The 24,665-nt window shown below is 31.3% G+C and overlaps 2 protein-coding genes across 2 annotated transcripts; both read left to right on the top strand.

The window, feature by feature from the left end:
* Window positions 1-7,538: 7,538 nt before the first annotated feature.
* LOC108335296 (extensin) lies at window positions 7,539-8,407 on the top strand. The gene has a single exon (XM_017571280.2). It carries the CDS (start codon window positions 7,740-7,742, stop codon window positions 8,202-8,204), a length of 465 nt encoding a protein of 154 aa, XP_017426769.1. The 5' UTR covers window positions 7,539-7,739; the 3' UTR covers window positions 8,205-8,407.
* A 12,257-nt stretch (window positions 8,408-20,664) lies between these two features.
* On the top strand, window positions 20,665-22,644 carry LOC108335106 (metalloendoproteinase 1). Its single transcript, XM_017571046.2, has one exon. The coding sequence runs from the start codon at window positions 21,359-21,361 to the stop codon at window positions 22,427-22,429; it is 1,071 nt and encodes a 356-aa protein (XP_017426535.1). The 5' UTR covers window positions 20,665-21,358; the 3' UTR covers window positions 22,430-22,644.
* Window positions 22,645-24,665: the final 2,021 nt, after the last annotated feature.

Genomic DNA, 24,665 nt, shown 5'->3' with positions numbered 1-24,665 from the left:
AATTACTCATAGTTATAACGAGCATACTAAGGACTCAAAACATGTAACAAGAAAACTCTTAAAGAAAAGGCAATTTACATTCATTGGGTTATTTTACAAAGTGAAGTATTACAAAGGTTGCATTCACCCACAAAAAAATACTTAGAAGCTAAAGAATACTAAAAGGTTATATAACACTCGAGTAATTATTTTTATCTCATGTTCTTCTTCAACTTGATTCCATTATATTGACATTTGAAGATTTTCATTGCTTCATCACATTGATTTAGCACTGCATCGCTTGATGTGCATTGTCCAGAAGCTTGATATGGAAGGTTTGAATACATTGGAGTTTTTGACTTCTCTTTTGAAAGGAAATAATTCAATATCACACAACAATAATAAAATTTGATTGGACTTAAGGCATATCACATTTCTTTTGATTCCTTATTTATGTTTTAATATAAACGTTGTAAGATATAAACTTCTATATAAAACCTTTCCCCATTAAGAACATTAACACATGAATGATTATTGTCACCATTGATGTTTTTCGTTTTACCTTTCATTAACCTTTGTTATTGTGACTTTATTGAGCAAAATAAGCATAAACAATGAATAATGGTTACACCATATGGTAATAAGAATATTCATGGGTGCATTTCAACAAACATAAAACACATATTAGAAGGTTTGCACACATACACACATGTAAACACACACCGCTTATCATTTTTCATATTAAAACCATTCTTATTCTTTAGACTATTTGATGAACTTCGTATTATATGCTTGGTCTTATGTCTTGTACATATGATTTGATGAAAAAAAATAGACAAATTTGTAAGAAGAATTAAGGAACTTTGTTTGTTAAAGTTCAAAAGCTAAATAACAAACAAAATAAAGAACTAATGTCAACATAAAACACACATTAAAATGCTCATTTGAATATAACATTAAAATGATCATGTAATCTTGTTGAGATTATAATGGAACTCTTTAAGAGTTCTTAGAGAAGAACTGGACATAACTTAATTGAGTGAAAAAATATAAAATAATTGTGTGGTTATTGTTTTAGCTTTACAAAATACCTTATTTATAAACATTGCAATTGCTTACAAAGTTAACCATTGATAAATGCTCTTGTCATCACATGTTATTTTCCTTAAGAGTTGACTTTCTTAAACGCTGCAGTAGTATTGCTAAACGCTTGAAAAAAAACTCTTTCTCTGAACGTTGTGGTTTCCAAGGTTGTTAAACGTTTATATGTGAAAAAGATTTTCCATTACACTATTCAACCCCTCCTTCTAGTATTTTCTTGTAATTTCAGTTGGTGTGAGAGTTAACCTTGCGAGGTTAGTTCTTAACATGACTCAAGGAAATGATCTTGAGAAAAGTTTGACTACTAGGAAAAAGAGAATGATTACATTCTTTAAATCCTATCACATTGACATGTGGGACTTAGTCGAGAGTGGAAATTATATACCTCTTGACAAAGAAGGAAAGCGTATAGTGAGAAGTCAATGGAAAACCAAATAAAAGCAAAGGTATTTTCTAAATTCCAAAGCCCGCATTTCACTAATGTGTACTTTGTCTGCAAAAGAGCACACAATATTTAATAACCTAAAGAGGGCTAAAGACATATGAGACACCCTTGTCAACACTTGAGAAGATCAAGACATCTTTAAGTTTGAAGAAAAAGAAGCAAATATCTGTCTAATAACAAACAATAATGAAAACTTGTCAGACAACACTAAAGAAGAAATTAATAATACTGAAAGCTCATCAAAACATTCTAACAATGAGGTAAACTTCTTTAACTTAGACTAAGTCACTTAAGCTATTACATATTATTATCAAAGTCTACAAAAATAACAAAAACATATCAAAAAGTGAAGAAACAAAATAGAAGGATTTCAAAAGAAAATTATATTTTGAAAAATTAATTAACATCATCTGAGAACGCTATAAAATCCTTAAAAAATAATGTTTGCAATTTGGAAGGAAAACAAACTCTCTCAATAAGAGAAAATGATAAAAATTGTTTTGAAAAGTAAAAAGTTGGTAGATAACACAACAATTGCAAAAGACTCTAAATGCATTGAATCTCTTAAGCGTGAAAATGATACTCTACTTAAAGTGTTGGACAAAATATTTGAAGGAAACAAATGTTTAAGATTTATCATCAAAATTTGAAAACATCCTTTAAATAAATGGAGTTTCAAATACAATAGCAATAATACATATTATGTCTCTAAACCTACAATCATTAACTCTATCAATGTGATATGTTTTGTTTTCTAGGCATGTTGGGTTGTGTGGTGGTGTAGAAGAAAAAAATAGTCCTTACAAGGCCATTCTCATTGGAGAGGCAATCAGATGAGGAAACAAACCCTAAAACCTTTTCTGTATTGTTAAATGAAGATTGATTGAGATTAGGATTGCATAATGAACATTATCGACGAATAGTTTCTTCCCATAATAGATTGTTTAGATTGCTTGGGCAAGATCCTTAGTTCCATCTAACTGATTATAAAAATTCTTTTTAATTTGAAATCTAATGATGTAATGGAAAGTTGAAAATAATATATTAGATAATATGTTTGAGAAGTAATTTTTATTTTTATAATTGTACTTGATTGTGCAGTGGCAACAGACCATTGGCAACAATAACATTAGACATATTAAGCAACCTCAATAGTGATAGACTCAAAAATGTTGTAGCATGGACCATTTCTTTTACGTTGATGTTGCACCTTACAATCCCACTCTTGGTAAGACTCACCATGTTTCTAAAGTAAACCTTAATGTTTTACCAGAACAGGTAGTATATATATATATATATATATATATATATACACACACACACACACACACACTCATTGGCAACACCCTCGTCACGCAACCCCTTCGAATAGCCTTCTTCACGAGAATGAAAGCTCTTACGTCAACCACCAGCTTCCTCATGTGCACTTTCATTCCACGACAGAGGTGTAATGGAGAAAGGAAAAAATTGCGATTAGGAGGAAAAGAAATCAAGAATGGGAATGTCAGACTTCAACTGCAATGGAGAAGTAGTAAAGATTGAATCGCGATGATGGTTAAGGTCGGGGGTAGTGAACGAAAGAAGGAGACTACGGAGGAGAAGTTCTGAATATCGGAAAAGAAGGGTATTTGTCAAATTGAAATTGGGAGAGGAAAATCCCAATTTCTGATTTCATATACTCGATGCACATACCAACGGTCATATTCTCTCGATAATGATTGATAACATTTATCGACGGTATACGGCATTATCGGTGGATATATTCGCCAATAATTTACTTATATCATTACCAACAAATATATCCATCGATAAGGAATCATTGCCAAATCCTTCAATAAATCCATCCATAAATTCAATTTACCGACATAATGTTGTCTGTCATTAATTTTCCATCGAAAAATAACTTTTTCTGTAATAATATTAAAGTTGCAATAGATTTATTATTTTAAATAAGATACTCTATTTCTTTCCAAGTCAAACTGAACTTTAGATTCAAAATGATGAAAAGAGTTGCCAAGAAATGAGTAGAAGACATGAACTTTACATATGTGTTTTGCAGCAATTCACAATAAATATTTTCAGCAACAATTATTAAAATTGTAAAACTGGAAAACTGTAATACATAATATTTCAATAACAATACGTATATTTTATTTAAAATTTCAAAATTTATTAAGAAAACATTATCTCAACAAATTGGGATATTTTTTATTTAAATAATAAATTAAAATTAAGTTTCTAGTCAAAATATGAAAAAACAAAAAAAAAATAGGGGGCCCTTACTGAAAAAAGGTATCGGACTAATTATGTAAGGAACGAGTATATTATACGCTAAATTTGTTTAACTATACTTTTCCTAGAAACATATATATTAATATTTAGATGATATTATGTTATGTTTTAGTGTTAACTTTTAGGATTGAACATGATCCTTAGAAAAATCAAATGAACCATCCAATTGCTATTTCTTAAAGTTTGTACCACAAGATCAGACAAAAGTCGATTCCACGAAGATGCTATAGAAAATGGGACGGTGATGTGAAGAAATCAACCACCATCTCCTATTCAAAATAGTGTTGTATTGTATAACTTTGTTCACTTGTGTTTGCTTCTGTTCAAGGATATTCCTCTGGTCCCATCTTCTCAAACATCGATAATGATCTTAACATAATATTACAAAATAATATTGTGATGGATTTCATAAACTGAGTAACAGTAAAAAATATTACAAAATAATAAATTATACTATTCTATAAAATATCATGTATAATGTGATTATTAGATTCCAAAAGATAAGAATTGGAAAAGGCAATACGCAATTAGTGGACTTTGATGACTCAAAAGCTTCAACAGTAGACAATGACAGAATGACCTCATTGATTGGGGTAAGAAAAACGAACCTAGAAAGGGATGAGTCCTACAATGAGTGTGCTCAAGGTCTGCTTGTCCAAATATAATAACAATAATAAGGTCAATTATGTCGACATGAACCAAATGCATGCATGTGGATCACATATGACGTGTTTGATAAAAACTTATCCTACCTAAAATTTATAACAACATTTTATTATATTTAATTACAGTTGAAACTTCTTTAATATTATTGATACGGAAGTATATAGCTTAACCTTGACTAAAACATTTGATAGAACGATTTTGGTAAAGTTTACCTTTTCTCTTCTTTTAACTACTTTTCATTTATTCTTAATGATTGAATAGGAATTTTGCTCAAAAGAATTCTTTCTTATATCTTAAAAATCTAGCATATACGTAGGATTATCAATTCAGCCTGATTTATTGGGTTTGGTATTGACCTATAGTTAAGGCCGAAAAAGTTTATTGGATCAAAAAGTTTGGCAAGGTTAAAATAGCAAAAATCGCTGGGTTAGGAGCCACCATGAGTTGGTTTATGTAAGTCAGTCTTAGGTCAAGATCTACAGGTTGGATTGAATCCAAGTTAACTATATTGTTCATGCTAGATCAAAGTCAGATTACACCCAGTTCAAGTCAAGTTGATAGATTTCACATCATGTTCAGTTGAATCAAATCATTAGACCGATGTAGATTGAATACACCTCAAAGTGAGTTAATTAGGTATCACTCAAGCTCAATTAAGTCAAGTTAAATTAAATTGGACCCATGTTGGGCCCAATCGAGTTAGGTTCAGATGGAATCATGTAGAGTTAAACCCACATTGATTTAAGTTAAGTTCACATTTAACCCATATCAGAACATGTAGAGTTTAACCCACCTTAGGCTTTGTTGAGTCATGCCTATCTCTAGTTGAGTCAATTCTGACCCACCTTAGGCTTGATTGAGTTGGGCACACCTCGAGTTTCATTGAGTCGTGCACTCCTTAAGCTCAATTGATTCGGGCCAGCCTTGACTCAATTGAGTTAGTCATACCTCAAATCCATTCAAGTCAGAGTCACCTTGGACTGACGCAAGTCAAGTTGGGTTTGGGTCGAGTCAAATTGAGTGAGATCCATGTCCAATTGAGTCGTGATAAGCCTACATTATCATGTATAATTAGGTCCACCTTTGACTATGTTGACTCAAGTCCTTAATGAAATCTTTTACACAAAACCTCCAATTACAAGAATTTCCAAATTTTAAAAATTTAAATTGTTCTTACTTGGTTGAATAGGCATATTAAAAAACATGATCCAATAAGTCCCTTTGAACCTCTTTATTATGGAGCATCCCAACTTACTCTTATTTAGGCTATATTATCATATTATAACTAAATATTAGTAGTTGGTATGCTGATTATTATTTATCATTTTATTACTATTTATTATATAGTTACTATACTTTTAGGTAAGTATTATTGTAATAAAAACATATGTTCATGATTCATGTTGATTCTATAAATAAAACTAATATTTTTCAAAGAATACTCACTTCATAATCACTTTCGCTCTCACTAATAGATCTTAACTCTCTTATTGACTTGAGTGTTGGAGAACCTTTGCACATTCTTCTCTCATCAACGAGGAGGTCCACTCCAAACAGAAAAAAACAATCAAACCAACATTAAAATTTTGTAACATGTCCACAAAATTCAACATAAAAAAAATGTAAATGATAACAAATTGTTTTTTTATTTATATGTTTATTTTTTCATATTACTTCAAGTTCACAAATAAATATTGCTAATTAATTAGGTCAATTATAAAATTCAAGTAAATTTTACTAATATGATATAGTTAATTAAGGTTATTTATGATATTTAAGGTATTATATGTGTATTATTTTAAGGGAAGTTAAATTAAACCACTTTCCCATAATCATAAACAAAACATCATAAAGGAGTTACATTTCATAATTGGAACACAACTCTCAATTATTTTAACATAATTATTACCACATGGATCAGCAATACATCATTTTAAATTATAAAATTTTATGAATTTCCTTCTTTGTTTTTTTTTTCAACATTTTTTGAACGTTCAGAATATGTAACTTGAATAATCACTAGTGCCAACTTATGCCATAACATTGAATACTTAAAAAAAAGTTATGCAACGAATTTTGGAATGAAATGGAAAGATGTTGAATTTTATATATATGTATATATTCAATGGTCAATGATAGGGTACTATCATTTGATCCCAAAATCATGTGGCCACATGCAGATCGAATACCTATGAAAGAAGATTTGTCATGTGAAGCTAAAGAAGCTTCACAAAATAGAATACACATAAAAGCTTCTGAAAATTTCGTTTTCCAAGGAAAAAGAACTTACTATCATCTTGAGAAGCCTCACACTTTGGCGTACCTTTTGCTGCGCCTCATCCTACTACGGTGTCTATTTTGATTCAAAAGTTTGTGCAAAACCATTTTTATAATATTTAATATGCTCATTTACGTTTTTTTAATATATAATTTATTGCTTTTTTTTCATAGTTTTCTATTATATCACATATTTTGTTTCTCATTTTATGGAAAGAAAATTATAACTATTACTCAGTTATAAGTATTTTCATTTTAGATAAAATTATAAATGTATTATTGTGTTGAAATGGAGATAAACATTTTGGTACTAATTTGGTTTAATAATCCTAAGTTAAACTTAATTTCACTATATTAATAGGTATTCTGAGTTAAGGATTACGTCTATCATTCTATTTATTATCTATCTCCCTCAATTTTCATTTTTAATGTTTTCAATGTAAATACAAGATATTTTCAACTTGATGAGATATTTTAGATATCTCATATTAAGATTAAAGTAAATAATATAATAAAATAATTAAATTAGACTATTTTAATAAAATAAAAAATATAAATTAATTAATCAAATAATAAAGGTTAAACCCAACTCATGTGCCAAAACTCAACCACCTAAAGTGGCTTATATTAATGCTAATTATTGAAGTCTTTATGGATTTGTATGTATGGTGGAACCCACGGTAGACACTAATTGCCACATGGTAGTGGAAGATTAGATTCCACATGATAGAGTAACTCTTACTAGAAAGGACCACAATAGCAAGTGTCATCCCCACTTTTTCCTCCTTAGAAAACCAAATTAATTATCATGCCCATAACCTAAAAGGACCCTTTACCCATAGTTTTACATTTCTCATGCACTATCTCTAGTGTAAGAAATCCTTTTGCTATCTACAATTAATCCTCTCTTCAAAATCTAACTAAAAAAACCACAATTCAAGGCCACAATTCCATCTCCAATCAAAACCAACCCTACACCATGCCAGCAAAAATTCATCAAACTAAACCATCAAAGATCTTCACTTTGATCCTTGTTCTTATTTGTGTCACTACTCCCATCAACGGTGAGGAATCAAGGAAGCTTGATGAGACCACAAATGGTAACGAGAAGTGCTCACCATGTGAAGGTGGTTCCACCCCATCACCACCGATAATAGAGTATTTATCACCACCACCACCAATAATCTATCCCTCACCGCCGCCGCCATCGCCGCCGCCACCATACTTGTATTCATCACCCCCACCACCGTCACCCAAGAAACCACCATCATCATATTGCCCTCCACCACCGTCATCAGCATACTTGTACATGACGGGTCCACCAGGGGACTTGTACCCAGTGGATGAGAATTTCAGCGGAGCTAGTCCAAACCGCCACCAAAATTTGGCTGTGTACTTGCCACTTTCGGTTGTTGTCGTGTTGAGCATGATGATCTTTTGGTGATTTGCTTGTCAAGAAATTAATTCAGACCATTCACATGTGTACGAGATTATTCATGGAAAGGTAATAAGGAGGAGAGTTTTGTACTCAAATAATTTCATTGTTGCAAATTAATGTTCCCCAGTTCTTCCTTTAATTTGTGATCCCAATTTGTACAATATAATAGCAATAATCACTATGAAATTAGTTTCTGAGGTTTTCTGCTACGTTTTGCATTTGTATTTTGTTTTTATTAAATGGCCATATGTTTTGGAAATATAGTAACAATTTAATTTTTGGAGAAACGAAAAAAATGATTTAATTTCAAAAAGATACAAATTGTTCCTAAACTTCAACGAACTTTCTAGTTTCATACACTAAATTTATACCAATTTATATTTTCAAGGAGTATATATATATATATATATATATAAATTGTTTTCATATATTATGTATATAGTGATTATAAGTATAGTGATTTCCTAATTGTACACAATTATTTAAAAGGTCATAACCTTAATAATTCGCAAACGTAACTAATTTATATTCTTTATTTCTAAAAAGCAAATTATATTCTCACCCTTAAGTAATTTGGGGTCTGGTTTACAACCGAGTTTTAACAATGACAACAATTGTTATTAAACCGGACCGGACTATATCCAGTCGTTTGACGGTTTTTGCAGCTAAGCCCAGCTAACCCGGTCATCTGTCATTACACGCACACGTATATAGAAGATAAAAATTGGGTGACTGAGAACTACCCATATCCGGCGAACAATTGTAGAGAAACACAACTACTAAAATTTTTAAATAAAATTAATATTTTCATAATAATAAATGTAAGAGTTATTACGATGTAATTTTTGAAATAAATTATATTTTTTAAAAATGACAAACTTGAAAATAATTTAAAATATATTATGAGAGAGACTTACAAAGATATATCATAATATATTTTTTATATAGCTGTTGATTTGGTAATTGTCATAATATATGAGATGATGTTACGATAAATTCGAAATTTTGTTGATATTATATTATGACTTGTTTTGATGAAGGACCCAAGAATATAGAAGATGGTTTATCCATAATGTTAATTCCCTTCATCTTAAATGATGTTTATAGTTTTGCATTTCTTGTGGCTTTGTCATTGCTGAGTAGGAATATAGATATGTTTAAACTTTGAGTAGTTTGGTAGAAGTCTTTTATCTTAGAACTTTTGATGGCAGTAGTAGTAGTACCTTGGATACTAGAATTGGAGTTTAGAGTAGTTCCATTCTTTTGTTTATTTCTGTTGAAATGTTTACTTTGGAAATTTGGATGTGTCTAAAGATTCTGTTGGAGCACTTAATCGTTTTATCTCTGTACTTTTGGCACTTTCCTGCAGATAGTTTTGGGGGAAGCCTATACTTATGCACTCTTTTCATTTCAAAAAACTTTCTTTATTTGCAAAAGGATTGCCATTGGTTTACTGGTATCATTTTAATTGTTCATCATTGAGTGGAGTGGAGCTAACTTATGTTCTTTCTCTTGTAAAATAAACTGATTCTTAGTTCTTGTTTACAATTATTTGATGAAAAATTTCATATATGATTTATGATTTACATGCTTGTGTATATTATTTAAGAACTTTTTTTCTCTTGTATCCAGAAGGTTTTCACTTTTCTGGTTTTTGTTGCAGCTAATTTTTTGGGTCTCACATGTTTAATAAAATATTATTAAAAACCCTTTTTAACAATCTTTTTTCAATAGATTATGTGTTATTATTTTATTAATTTATATATTTAAAATAGACCAATCATAAATTAATTTATAGACTGTTGTAAAAGAGTTGTTAAAAAATAGTTGTTAAAAAAAATTCCTTTAATAAATTACCAGATACCTATTATAGGAAGGGACAAGTTTTATTAAGAGATGATAATTACTTGAGAATGGATTAGTGAATTTCTTTTATAAGTTTTAATTAGTTTCGATTGTTAATTTAGTAAGTTCCAACATTGGCTGAAATTAGTTTTATCATATTGAAGTTCTTGACATGTTACAAATCTCATTATTTGCTTCAATTACGTATTTACACCAGAAAAAAGTAGATCTCTAAAAATAGTTTTTAATAGCTTAAAATTAGCCTGACAATATAAGAAATATACTCTTTATGATAATTTTGAAAAAAATTAACGGGGCTATTCTAAATCTAATTTACAAAATAAATTATTAAAATATAGTTTGTAATTTAACTTTCTCTTTTAACTCCAATGCAAGAACAAGTTACAGTACTAAACTCTTACTAGAAACAAGCTTAATAATTTTGTTTGACCACATTATATATTTTGTTGTACAAGCTTTAAGGGAAAAAACAACAAGAAAAAGTAAAGTAACTTTTTATATGCTAAAATTAGCAGTGTGGAAGAAAATAGGGTATTGAAAAAGAAAACAAAAAACAAAAGTGGGCTGGTGATCTTAGAAAGAGATAGAAAGACAGCGAATTTGTATAGAAAAGAAAGATAGGAAGTGCATTTATTGATAATTGGGAGCGTAAATAGTAGTATCCTTTTCTTTATTATTGTCTGGGTCAGTTCTTTTTGAGCCTTATGTATACAGGCCACATAATGTAAGGAGTGTTTTATCCTGTATCTTCTAACATGCACCTTCAAAAATTTCACTTTTAATTTTTTAACATCTCATCATTTACTTCAAATTTTTCCAAAATTTTTATTTTTAACTTAAATAAATATTTTTCCATTTCTTTTTCTTTTTTATTAAAAATAATCTTCACCAGCTTAATAATAATTTAATTTAATTTAAAATCTAAATATTATTTAAAATAATTTTGTATTTTAATAATTATTAAAATATAATTTATATTATAATAATAGTTATATTGAAAACATAAAAATAAAATAATAATAATAATAAATAATAATAATAAATTTGATTTAATATATTCAAATATATTAAATTATAATAGAATATTAAAATAAATTAAATAATTATTAAATTTTAAATATAAATGAAAATTTTAAAAAACTTATTTATATATTAAAATCTGTAAAATATGTTAATACTTTTGCTTTTTATTTAAAATTTAATAAATATTAAATTTAAATAAAAATTATAATATTACTTATTATATTTTTATATTTTAATAATTAATAAAATATAATTTATATTTTTAAAATAGTTCTGTTAAGAAAATTAAAAAATAATAACTAAAATAAGAATAAAAATAAGGATCGGTCTCTGTTATCGTTATCGTTGGACAGCGGATTTCTTCACTAAAAGGTGCGGATTAGGGTTTGCGTACTAAAAAGAAATTGGGGAAATGAGGAATGAATTCCTAGGTTAAAATTTGATGAAGATGATAGGAGTAGATTCTGCCTCATTTTTTATTGGATTAAGAAAATGAAGCAGATTGAATTTGATTTTTGGGGAGTGTGATGTTTATTGGCTAGTCTTCTCCACTTAATGTTTTTCTTCTCTGGATATTGCTTTGCTTTCTGGGTGCAAGTTAAAGAGATGTTGGTGAATGAAGATACGTAAAGATGAATAGTGTGATGGTTGGTGGCAACATAAGAAGGGGTATGAAAATGATGATGATTCTGTGTTGATATGGGTGGCGCAGAAGGGAGAAGAGGATGAAGATAGATTGGGGTTATGGGCCGAGATACAAGAGATATTATTTTTTTTTAGAAAAAAAGAATGAAACAGTTGCAAATTATTTTATTTCTCCAATTAAAAAATCCTTTCTGAATAAAATCCTTTCTTCCCTAATTTATTTCCTAATTAATCAACACCTAAACACATTTTTTGACACGTAATAAAAAAGTAGTGCCACATCATTAACCCATTAACTCCGTTTGGTTATACTTAACGGAATGAACTATTTTGACTCAAAAATTTAAAAGTAAGGACCAATTTCAAACATTTTTCTAAAGAGGGACTAAATTGAAATTTGCCAACCAAACTAGAGACAAAGTTGGCTATTAAACCTAAAATTTATATATTAAGATAAGCTGTTATGACTCATTATAATTAATTTATAAAATTATAAAAAAGTAAAATCGTAATAAATTTTTTTTATAAATGTTTAATTTATATTATAAGTAAAGTTTTGAGTTAAGACCCTTTAGTTTCGATTAAAAATAGTTACCAATGTAAACGATATCTTATAAATTAAATTAAAAGTTGTTATTACTTTTTTTTTCTAATATATTTATAAAAGTCATGTCGACTTTAATTAACGAATTATTCTTGTAAATGTTAAATTAATTTTCTAATTTTTGGGGAAAACTATCCTTTTTTTAATTTTTTTTTCTAAAAATATAAAAGATGGTTATATGTTTAGTTCTGTACATCGTTTTTCAGAACTTAACATGGTAATTAAGGTTTTAGTTAATGTGTAATATAATAGATAGTGAATAAAATCACAATTATACGGGATGTGGCTACCAACCCAAATACCTTATTTAAATATATTTTGTTCTGTGAAAACAAAGGAAAAGGACAATTACACAGCTCATCATGCCGGGAAACACTGTATAAAAGAATCTCACTTTGAAGGAAATAACAACTGAATGCTATGATTTTGTTGGGAGACAATCTATCAAATGAATCCAGAGATACGGGCTGTCAAGTTTTTTTTGACAAGGTTGATCTCCAAGTTTTATTTATTTATTTTTAAATCTGGAAGCATTTACACGGTGTTCACGTGTTCACTTAAGAGAAGATGAATTGTGAAGAGTGAGCGAATGAATTTAAGGGGATTTGAGGGTGAATTAATTATTATTTATTTGAGTAGATTTGAAACTGAGAATGAATTTGGAAGTAAAGTTTATGATAATTAGGATAAGATTTGATTGAGGTAACAGATAAAAACATTTGTTTAATTGGTAAAAATTGAAGATTACCAAAATGTCCCTAGTTATTAAAGTAATATAAAATGAATTGTTAATGTTATATTTAATTGTAAAAATATTTATAAAGAATAAAAAATTAACATTAATTATTAAAATTAATTTTAATATTGTACAAAAAATTTATTTTAGTAAAATGAATTTATTTTTAATTGTAAAAATGTTTATAAAGAAAAAAGATTAAAATTAATTATTAAAATTAATTTTAAAAGTTTATAATTTAGTAAAATGAAATAAGAGAACAAAATTGATGAACATAGGAGGAGACAGATGCTTGCTCTACAAGAGAAAAAAGAATAATGATTCAGGAATGAATTACAGAGACATTAAAGCCATCTCAACCAAGTAACATGTTTCAAATGATGAAACTGGACAAAATATCTACAAGTTGAAATGATATAAATATATATTATTAAAAAACAATACGAAAATGAAAGTCCAATGATGAGATTCACACGTTGGAACCGAATAAATGGCTTGGGAGACTTCCTGCATAATGGAGGAACTGAATATAGGGACATTGGAACCGAATACAAGTTCCTTTGTTTTTGTTCATAAGCTTGGAACTGAATACATGCATTTTTTAAATCGAATATGTTGTGAGTCAATTTTCATTTCATCTTCTTGAGTTTCAAACACTTGAATAACGTTAATATTATCGTGGTATTTTACCAACAGTTGGGGCACATATGACATTTCGTTGCAATTCACTGCAAATCCAAGCAACATAGCGAGATGGATAAAATCAGGGTATCTCGCAAATTAACGGAATTCAGTCTTCGCAAATCAACCCAAACGAACAAAAATAATCTCGCAAATCATTCCTCTCATTTTCTCTTAAACAGTGTTTTCCTCTCATGTGAACACAGTTGTAGATACTATCTCATATATAAAAATAAGGGTTAAATATGTTTTTAGTCCCTAAACTATCAAGCGAATTTGTTTTTAGTCCCTCTTTCAAAGCAAGATACATTTTAGTCCTCCTCCTTAAGGAAACCTTAATTTTTGATCCTCCAAAACTAATGGCGTTAAAAAAAAGCTAAGCTGGCTAACGGTATAGTGTCACATCATTTTTTTTTCTGACATCACTCTTACCAGATTTTCTCCCCTTCCACCAACCCAACCCCATTCCCCCACCATGGACCTCAACCCCCACACAGCGCAACGCCCCCCACCCCCCGCCACACTTGAGATGTTCTCACCGCCCCTCAGCCACCGACGACCATCCCCTCCCTTCCGGATCTCCTCCTCACGGTTCTATTCGTCTGCTTCCTCGTCTCCTCCTCCAAGCCCAACATCGCTTCCACCCACTGCCCCTTCCTCAAATTCCCCGCCATGTCCCTCACCGCAACACCTTCCAAAAATACCACCACAACCACTGCCCTCAACACCCTACCCCCGCGCCGCCACAACTTCGCATCTCCCCAATCCCTCTCCGACGGGCTCAAACCCCGCCTCCCCTCCGAGTCCTTCGCCTCGTGGGACGTCAAGTCTGGCACCAAAAACGTGCACAACCTCTGGCTCGAACTCTCCCAGGGAGAAACCTCCTTCGCCGGTTCCACTCCTCTGGTTCAGACGGTCCACGTCGTCCTCGTCCTTGTCACTGCCAAACACGATCATAGAATTGCAAGCAATTCACAAAATTAATAACATCAAACCCTGTAAAAAAACAAATATTGGGGGGAAATGGTTTATCACCGAAACTGAAAATTGGGGGGAAATGGTTGTCGGAGCTACCGTGGAGGGTGACGCGAGTAAGGGTGGTCGGGTGAGTGTAAGATGAGATCTAATAAATAAGCTGAGAAACTGAAAATGGAGACCAAGATGGAGAATGGCAGCCCTACCGACGCGGAAGAGGCAATTGGGATGAACCTCAAGCATGTCTTTGGCGAGATCGATGGTGATGACGTCGGCGCTGCAGCCCATGCCGCCAAGGTTGAAGCTTTTGACATTCCCACAAAGCTTGTACTTATTGACGATCATGGCGGAAAGGGAGGGCGTGGGGTTGACGACGAGGATTCCGATGTCCTTGGGTTTGACGTGGGTGTTGGCGAAGAGGTTGTTAAGGGTGCTGAACATGACCTGCTCGGCCTCTTCCCTGGCGGTAGGTTTCCTTGCCGAGGCCAGAGCAGAGGAGAATCTTGCGCTGGAAATCGAGGGAGGATGGGAGGAAGTCACCGGTAAGGGTGGAGTGGTGGATGAACTTTCGGAAGTGGACGGTGAGGTGATTTGGGAGACGGTAGCAGGAGAAGTCGAGGAGGTAGATGGAGGTGGGGCGGGTCATCACACGTGCCAAGAGTTAGGAAGGAAAACAGTAAACACACGTGGCAAGACGTTAGCCAGCTCAGCTGGTTTTTAACGGTGTTAGTTTTGGAGAACCAAAAATTAAGGTTTCCTTAAGAAAGAGGACTAAAATGTACCTTAATTTGAAAAAGAGACTATAAACAAATTTGCTTGATGGTTTAGGAACTAAAAACATATTTAACCCTAAAAATAAAAAAATATATACAAAGCGACATATATATTTTAATGCTGCTTACGCTTGATTTGTAAACATGAATTCAAAGGATAAAAGTTCAATTTTATCTCGCGGTAAAGAATTAGAACGGAAAGACGGCAACAACTCAATGTAGATTATTTTATTAAAAAAATAGTATTCATTTTTAATTTAATTTCTTCGACTTTTAAATATGTGATTAAATGCTTTTTAATTAGAATGGCAAATGTGCATGCATGCCCTTTACTTTTAATTAAATTAATAATAATTACTATTATTATAATATTAATAATTATAATAGTAATAATTGTACTAATTGATAATAATACCAACACCATTTTATTTTATAATACTTTTGACCATAACAATTTAACAATTTTTTCTATTAATTTTTTTATCTATCACATCCATTAAATTATTTATAAATGTTTACAAATTTTGTTTTTAAATTTTTTCACTTTTATCTTTTGATAGTATATCCTCTATCCATGTTCAACATATTTAAAAAGATTTGAAGTCATCTATGAAATGTGGGTCCAAGTTCTTATTATCATAGGTCATCAGTAAGTTCTAGGTAGATTAAGTTTATTTTACATCTTATATTATGGGCTAAGTAGTATAGGATTTTCTTTTTGGGTCTTGTATAATAGGCCAAATAGTGTAGGATTTTGCTAAACTTGGATCAACCAAGGTCAACACCCAATGTTGACCCAAGAGAGGCTCATTCTAAAGTTGATCTCATGGGTCAATGTTTTGTCTTTGTCGTGGGTGAGCAAGGTTGAAGGGTGTCCTATCTTTGGGAGAGAGTGACCATGTTTCATGCTTTCAATAGAGAGGATTTCCCATAGGTAATGACCATGTGTCCTTCTAGGAATCGAGAGGATTCTCCTATGTTATAATGGGCATATGTCCTCCTTCTAATGAAGAGGATTTTTGCCTTGGTCTCTAAGCTAGTCAAGTTAAGTTTCTAAGGCTTTTCTTCTACACTTTGAAGACCCCTTAAGCTTAAAAATAGAAGTGTCTCCCCCAATGTAAGTTAAACCTTTGAATTGAATATTGTTATGTTGTCAAATTTGTATCATACTACTCAACTTAGGTTACCAAGGCTAGAGCACCCCTTCTAGGATTCCTCTAGCCACCCTTCCTCTTGAGTTGGCCCAACATCTCTTGAGAACATGTCAAACACCAAAATAGTCTCTCCCCTTGCTTGAGTCATGATATGGAATAACATGCCTAGATAGAAATACAGCTAATTAAAGACTAAACAAGAATAATTAAGAAATGGAATTAAAAGACTAAAAAATGAAAAAGAGAAAGGAGAAGAAACATGAATTTGAAGACATGCCACTTGGAAGGATTCAATATAAATCTTAAGGAGGATCGCTACTTATTGTTCACAAGATAGGACCCAAATTTAGACTAAGAGAAAAAAATTTATCTCAAAGAAGTAATATAACTGAATGCAAAACACTTTTTATATTCAAATTTTAAGGTGTACTTACAAAGGAGACCTTGGGTTGCTTATATAGCACTACAAGATGAAGTAGGTGGAGAAAACTAAAGGATGTGAAACTTGGAAGCCTACAAGTCTGGACAACAACTCTCAAGGTTGTTTTAAATCCCACATCTCTTAATTCTACAACCTCCTAAGGGTATATAAACTACCTAACTAGTCTAAAGACCAAAATTAAAACTATACATGTGATATCTTGCATTACAAACAACTAAAAGGAAAAGAGACTTATTTATTGTTCTTTCTTTTAAGCCCAAACTATGTGAAGTCCCACATTGCTTGCACCTTAAAGAAAAGAAAAATATATAAGTTTTTTTACAACCAAACTAAGAAAGAAACTAGAATAGGCAAAATACAAGCCTAAGAAAACTTATGCTATTTTTTTTTTATGTTTCTTGTGACTCTTTAAACTCTTCATCCTTGCTCTATCTATTATCACATCAAGTCATATACCTTAGAGGAGGAACTGCCATCTTTCCACATTAAACCCACCATATGTGCACCATATTCCACTATCATCAAGCTTCCATAACCACTAACTCATTTAGAAGTCTCCACTTTGCTTGAGTCATATAGCTTGAAAGAGATTATCCATGATTTGGTATCAGATTTTTGCCTTGGTGAAGGAGCGAAGGAAGAAAGAAACACTTGGAGAGGAGTAGCTTTTCCTTGTTTGTATTTGTATATTTGATTTCTTTAAGTTGTAATTTACTTGCTTTCTTTAGGTGTCTTGATAGAGTCTTTGGTGTTCAATCACATCTTCTAATCAAAACCTTAATTTCTTATAGTGAAGTGCATGCATCTTAGTTGGTAAGTGCTTTGAAGGTTCTAAGTGCCTTCTAATCTTACCATTAGGCAACATAGTTTAGCTTATTTGCTTTCTTTATTTTTTATAGTTTAGTGTGTGTTCACTTGCCTTTCAAACTTAATTTCCTTTTAGAAGTTTGGTGCAAGAGGACTTAAGGTAAACTTTGGCAAGTAAAAACTTAGTTTTTAAGTAATCCTTTGTGTCTGATCTCTCTTTCTTGAAAGTGAACTTGAGTATTCTTGCAACCTTAAGTCTCCTTAGCAATTTCTTTTTGGAAGAAAAGGTTTCTTAATCTAAAATTCAAAAATAGAATGCATAAACATGTCTAGGGATCCTTTTTACCAATATGGTAGTGACTCTAGTAAAAAAGATCCATAAAGTTTAAGACAAAATGCTCAAGAACTAAAGTCACTAAAATTTTGGGGAAAGCAAGAGGTCGTACAAAAAGAAGAGTAGAAAATTAAAAAAAAAAAAGACTCAACTTGTCATTCTAGAGAGGAGGAACTTAGAATTTTAAAACAAAAAAAAATGAAAGGATATAAGAGAAGATTGAGAAAAGAAGAGAAGAACAAAGTTGACCCAAGTTGAGCAAAACCCTACACTACTTGACTTATTATAATACAAGGCTCAAAAAGGAAATCCTATATTACTTGACCCATGATATAAGGCCTAAAATAAACACAATCTATTAAAAACTCACTTATGGCCCATGATGATAAGAGTTTGGACTCACCTTCTGTAGATGACTCCAAATCTTCTTGAGTATGTTTGGTCATGGCTAAGAGGTATAGTATCATCTTTCTATCCCTTAAAACAAACAACATCACAATCATCTCTCTATTCCTTCAAATTCATTCATTCCTTCTTCCTCAAATCCACCGTTACTAGCAAAATAAGTTAATTCTCCTTTTGAAAACATGTAGTCAAAAGATTATAAAAGTTAATCCTACTTATTAGATAGAGACCTTCATATAGCTATTTCACTACAATAAATTACTTAATTATATATGAAATTTTATCTATGAAAAAAAGTATCAATAAAATTATATTTTATTGATGCATTTTAGATTTTTTATTATGAACATATATTTTTATAGATAATGGATTATTTAATAAATTATAATTTTTATTATCAACATATATTTTCGTTGATAATGTGTTCATCTGTAAAATTTATTGATAATTTTGAATTAGCATTGTCGAAAAATGTTTTCGTTGATGATGAATTTTTTAATACCATTAGTAAATTTAATTGGTAAATTGGATATCAAAATTTTCACTTTGAACTTTGACCCTTTTGTGATTAAATTCATCAGTTAAATTTGTCGATAATTGATTTTATTTTAAATGTGCTACTAAATGAGTTTTATTTTTTAAATTTATTAGTGATTAAATTGTTTTAAAAGGGTTCTTGCTAAATGCATCTTTAAAATGAACTCCAAATGAGAGAAATGAGAAAGTAGATAACTCAAAAGAGAAAAATGAAGAAGAAAAAGAAAAAAAAATCACGTTATTCACCACCGACTAAAATTCATTATAGTTAATCATAGTATAAAAATTCATTGATAATTGTTTGTCGGGAATTCTTGAGAAATTTTTCTTATCTATCCATAAAAAATTTATTTACAAATATTTTATCAATAACTTTAGATCATCAATAATTTTATTTTATCAACAACTTTTCATATTATTATGGAATTTAACTGGTGGTAATATTTCAATTTTTTTCTTATAGTATTTCGTACTAATTTTCATATCACAGTTGCAAAAAGAACCAATAGAGGTTTTATCATATGCTAGAGATTAATTATGCCAAATGTAAAGATTGTGGTCGGCTCTTTCCTTCCATAACGAACAATTTTGTGAATGAGATTTAACTCTTTACATTTTTTAAGATGTTTAGGAAGTTTTGGATTGAGTTTGATCAGTATATTCTTTTAGTTGTGGATGAGTGACCAATACATGATTAATTAGATTGAGAATAATTTCGGAAGAAAAATATGTATATGGATTCCTTAGGAGATAAAAGAATCAGTCAATTCGAAATATTTTTAGAAAGCTAAAAGTGTAGTCAATTTGAGTTTTATCCATTAAGTAAAACTCTTATACATTGTTGTTTTAAGCACACCAATAATAGACCCACTTGCCTCACACCAGTGGACCAAAACTAGTTATACATAGTCGTACCATGAATTTGTAAACCAAAACCAGTACCATGTACGTATGAACCAAAACCAAGCAAGGACAGATAAGGCAATCAGGACAGCGAAGGACAGACTTATTCTTATCGGGAGAGTTTTCCACAGCAGCCACTATGGACGACTTATAATCTCAAAAAATTTGATTTCTACAAAGACGGATGATTTTTTTCTTCTTTGAAATAAGTTTACTTTTGTTTTTATTTTGAGTTTTTCTTCTCAAAAAATATTTTTTGGGTTCTATTTAATTGTATTATTTATTCATTTGCATTATTTATAGATAACCCTCTGTATGATGCATAGAAAAGATCCATGATGGTTTTTTCTTGGATTATTAAGATTCTTTTTCTTACAAATTGCTGAAAGTGTTATTTATGTAGGAAATGCTAAGGATTTTGGGATGAATAAAATTGTCAAAGGGGGCTAACTCAAAATTTTAGATTTGTTCCAAGAAATCCACTTAATAAAACAAGGTAAAAGAAACGTAACTCAATATTTTACTTACTTGAAAATTCTTTTGGAAAAATTAAAGTTTCTTATATCTATACCATCTTTTGCCTGTAACATGAATAATAATTGTCAATAGATTATGATGAACATTTAATCACAACCAAATATAGACCAGGAAATGAAAAACAAAATAATATCGAAGGCGTACGAAGAACATAGAAGAGAGAAAGTAGTTTGTGTACAATTAGAGAAAAATAAAAGTAAAAGAATCTAGGAAAATTTAGAGTTTTAAAAAAAAAATTAATGTAAGATATTTTTGGAGTAAAAAAATAGAAAAATAATGTTGGGAGCATTTGGTGGGGTAGAGGAAACAAATTCTCCGTAAGTATCATGTACTAGCCGCTGCCCATCTCAGCCCATTTATGTCTAACTTTGGACGTATAAACTCACAATGTCTTCTTTAGCATTTCTTATCATTTGAAAGGGTGACGAAGACTTGAGGTCAACGTAAAATCATTCACTTTTCGTCAAATCCATAGAATCAAACATGGATGTTTAGGTTTGCAGACACTGATAGCGAGTCTTCACATGTTGGCTTTAGCAACTTGCTTCGTCATCAGCAAGTTGTTGTAATCACACCAATAATGGCTTAGCAACGGTGTGCTTCTCGAGATCACCAACTTGTGCCAAAATTCTTTCTTTATTCAGTTTCTCAAACTTGCCCATTATCATTTTTGTTATATATATTATTCCCCAACTCCACTGCATAGACGAAATCGAGCAAGAATTTATATTGATAAAGATGAAACCATTCCTTTCTGCGTTCCTATTATTGTTCCTTCTCCTTCTCCACCAATCCCATTTCGCGAAGGCTGGTATTGGGTCTTCTCTTGCGTCTCTATTCAAGTCTTTAAATAAGGAAAAAGTTATCAATTGGGTCAATGGAAAAAAACCACCAAAGCCAGAATGGGATAAAGAATACTTGAAGTATTTGAAACCGGATCCCAAACTACCAAACCTCCCACTCAATAAGGAAAGAAAAGGCTTCGCTCCACTCAAACAATACCTTTCTAACTTTGGCTACCTTCCATCCTCCGACTCATTCAACAACACTGTTGACCAACAAACATTATCAGCCATCAAGACCTTCCAGGAATCTTTCAATCTCCCAGTTACCGCCGACATAGACAACCACACCCTTAAACTCATCTCCCTACCACGATGCGCTGTCCCCGACATGGATTTCAACTACAGCTTCACCCAAAACGTGTCGTGGCCCAAAGCCGGTCACCGGTGGTTCCGAAAGACAAACCTCACGTACGGTTTTCTTCCGGAGAGTGAAGTCCAACCCAGCTTCACCAAAGTGTTCAAAAATGCATTCACGCGGTGGGCGAATGCCACAGGGTTTTTGAACCTGACGGAGACAACCTACGACGACGCGGACATTAAGGTTGGGTTCTACAATTTCTCTGATGTCCTTATCGGCGACTTGTTTGGCTTCAGCTTTATAACGGAGAACCCTCCGTCTGACGTGAAGACAGCTGAGATAAATCTCAATGGCAACATGTATTGGGCGCTGCCCAGTGAAAAAGGCGACTTGTCGGCGGAGGATGGAGTTCTGGACTTGGAGAGTGCCGCGATGCATCAGATAGGGCATTTGCTTGGATTTGACCACTCTTTCATGAACGACTCTGTTATGTACCCTTACATTTTGCCATCGCAGGAACGAAAGGTAGAACTCTCCAATTCTGACAAGAACAACATTAAGAAACAGTATGCTAATGTTGACTCTGGCGGTGGTGGATGTTTGGGAGTGCCTTCAATCACCATTTTGTTGTCTCTGGGATTTGCTTACATGTTTCTTATGTATTGAGGTCTCCTCCTATGTCTAGCACACAACTTTGATTTTGTTCTTGATTTATATTATCGGGAATGGTTTTCTTTCCATGAAGATTAAGTGAGGAATATGTTTCTCGCCAAAAATATGTCTTTAATCTGAGTGTTGTAATTGTTTCTAATTGGTCTCTGAATATGGAAATAAAGGAAAATTTAAAAAAATGGAGTATTTTAGTTTTTAAATTATAAAAATGGGATAATAGGATTTAAAATTTATATATTAAGATAAGTCGTTATAACTCATTATAATTAATTTATAATTTTTTTTAAAATTTTCTAAAAATATAAAAGATGGTTATATGTTTAGTTCTGTACATTGTTTTTCACAACTTAACATGGTAATTAAGGTTTTAGTTAATGTGTAATATAATAGATAGTGAATAAAATCACAATTATATGGGACGTGGCTACCAACCCAAATACCTTATTTAAATATATTTGTTCTGCGAAAACAGAGGAAAAGGACAATTACACAGCTCATCATGCCGGGAAACACTGTATAAAAGAACCTCAGTTTGAAGGAAATAACAACTGAATGCTATGATTTTGTTCTGAGACAATCTATCAAATGAATCCAGAGATACAGGCTGTCAAGTTTTTTTGACAAGGTTGATCTCCATCCAAGTTTTATTTATTTATTTTTTATTTTTTAAATCTCGGAGCATTTATATACTATCCCATATATAAAAATAAAAAATATATACAAAGGCATATATATTTTAATGCTGCTTGCACTTGATTACGCTTGATTTGTAAAGATGAATTCAAAGGATAAAAATTCAATTTTATCTCGCGGTAAAAAAATAGAACGGAAAGAGGGCGACAACTCAATGTAGATTATTTTACTAAAAAATAGTATTCATTTTTAATTTAATTTCTTCGCCTTTTAAATATGTGATTAAATGCTTTTTGGGTGGCAAATGTGCATGCCCTTTACTTTTAATTAAATTAATAATAATTACTATTACTATAATATTAATAATTTATAATAATATAATAATTGTACTAATTGATAATAATAATAACAACATTTTATTTTATAATACTTTTGACCATAAGTGTGTAAAATTACAATTTAACAATTTTTTCTATTAATTTTTTTATCTATCACATCAATTAAATCATTTATAAATGTTTACAAATTTTGTTTTTAAACTTTTTCACTTCTATCCTTTGGTATATCATCTATCCATGTTCATCGTATTCAAAAAGATTTGAAGTAATCTATGAAACATGGGTCCAAGTTCTTATCATCATGGTCATCAGTAAGTTTTTGGTAGATTAGATTTATTTTAGGTCTTATATCATGGGATAAGTAGTATAGGATTTTCCTTTTGGTCTTGTATAATTGGTCAAGTAGTGTAAGGTTTTGCTAAACTTGGATCAACCAAGGTCAACACCCAATGTTGACTCAAGAGAGGCTCATATTCTAGAGTTGACCTCATGGGTCAATGTTTTGTCTTTGTCGTGGGTGAGCAAGAGAGAAGGGTGTCCCACCTTTGGGAGAGAGTGGTTATGTTTCATGCTCTTAATGGAGAGGATTTCCCATAAGTAATGACCATGTGTCCTTCTAGGAATCAAGATGATTCTCCTATGTTATAATGGTCATATGTCCTCCTTCTAATGGAGATGGTTTTTTCCTTGGTCTCCAAGCTAGTAAAGTTAAGGTTTCTAAGGTTTTTTTTCTACACTTTGAAGACCCCTTAAGCTTAAAAATAGAAGTGTCTCCCCCAATGTAAGTTAAACCTTTGAATTGAATATTGTTATGCTGTCAAATTTGTATCATACTACTTAACTTAGGTTACCAAAGCTAGAACACCCTTTCTAGGATTCGTCTAGCCACCCTTTCTCTTGAGTTGACCCAACATATCTTGAGAACATGTCAAACACCAAAATAGTCTCTCCCCTTGCTTGAGTCATGATATGGAATAACATGCCTAGATAGAAATACAGCTAATTAAAGACTAAACAAGAACAATTAAGAAATGGAATTAAAAGACTAAAAAATGAAAAAAGTGAAAGGAGAAGAAACATGAATTTGAAGACATGCCACTTGGAAGGATCCAATATAAATCTCAAGGAGGATCGCTACTTATTGTTCACAAGATAGGACCCAAATTTAGACTAAGAGAAAAAAATTTATCTCAAAGAAGTAATATAATTGAATGCAAAACACTTTTTATATTCAAATTTTAAGGTGTACTTACAAAAGA

This window comes from Vigna angularis, chromosome 10 (genome assembly GCF_016808095.1).
Source record: "Vigna angularis cultivar LongXiaoDou No.4 chromosome 10, ASM1680809v1, whole genome shotgun sequence".
NCBI lineage: Eukaryota > Viridiplantae > Streptophyta > Magnoliopsida > Fabales > Fabaceae > Vigna > Vigna angularis.
The sequence above is the reverse complement of the archived record's forward strand: the minus strand, read 5'-3'. Positions and strand labels throughout refer to the sequence as shown.

Excerpts from the sequence above, each read along its gene's own strand:
- LOC108335296 (XM_017571280.2), top strand. The coding sequence starts at position 7,740 with ATGCCAGCAAAAATTCATCAAACTAAACCATCAAAGATCTTCACTTTG.
- LOC108335106 (XM_017571046.2), top strand. The coding sequence starts at position 21,359 with ATGAAACCATTCCTTTCTGCGTTCCTATTATTGTTCCTTCTCCTTCTC.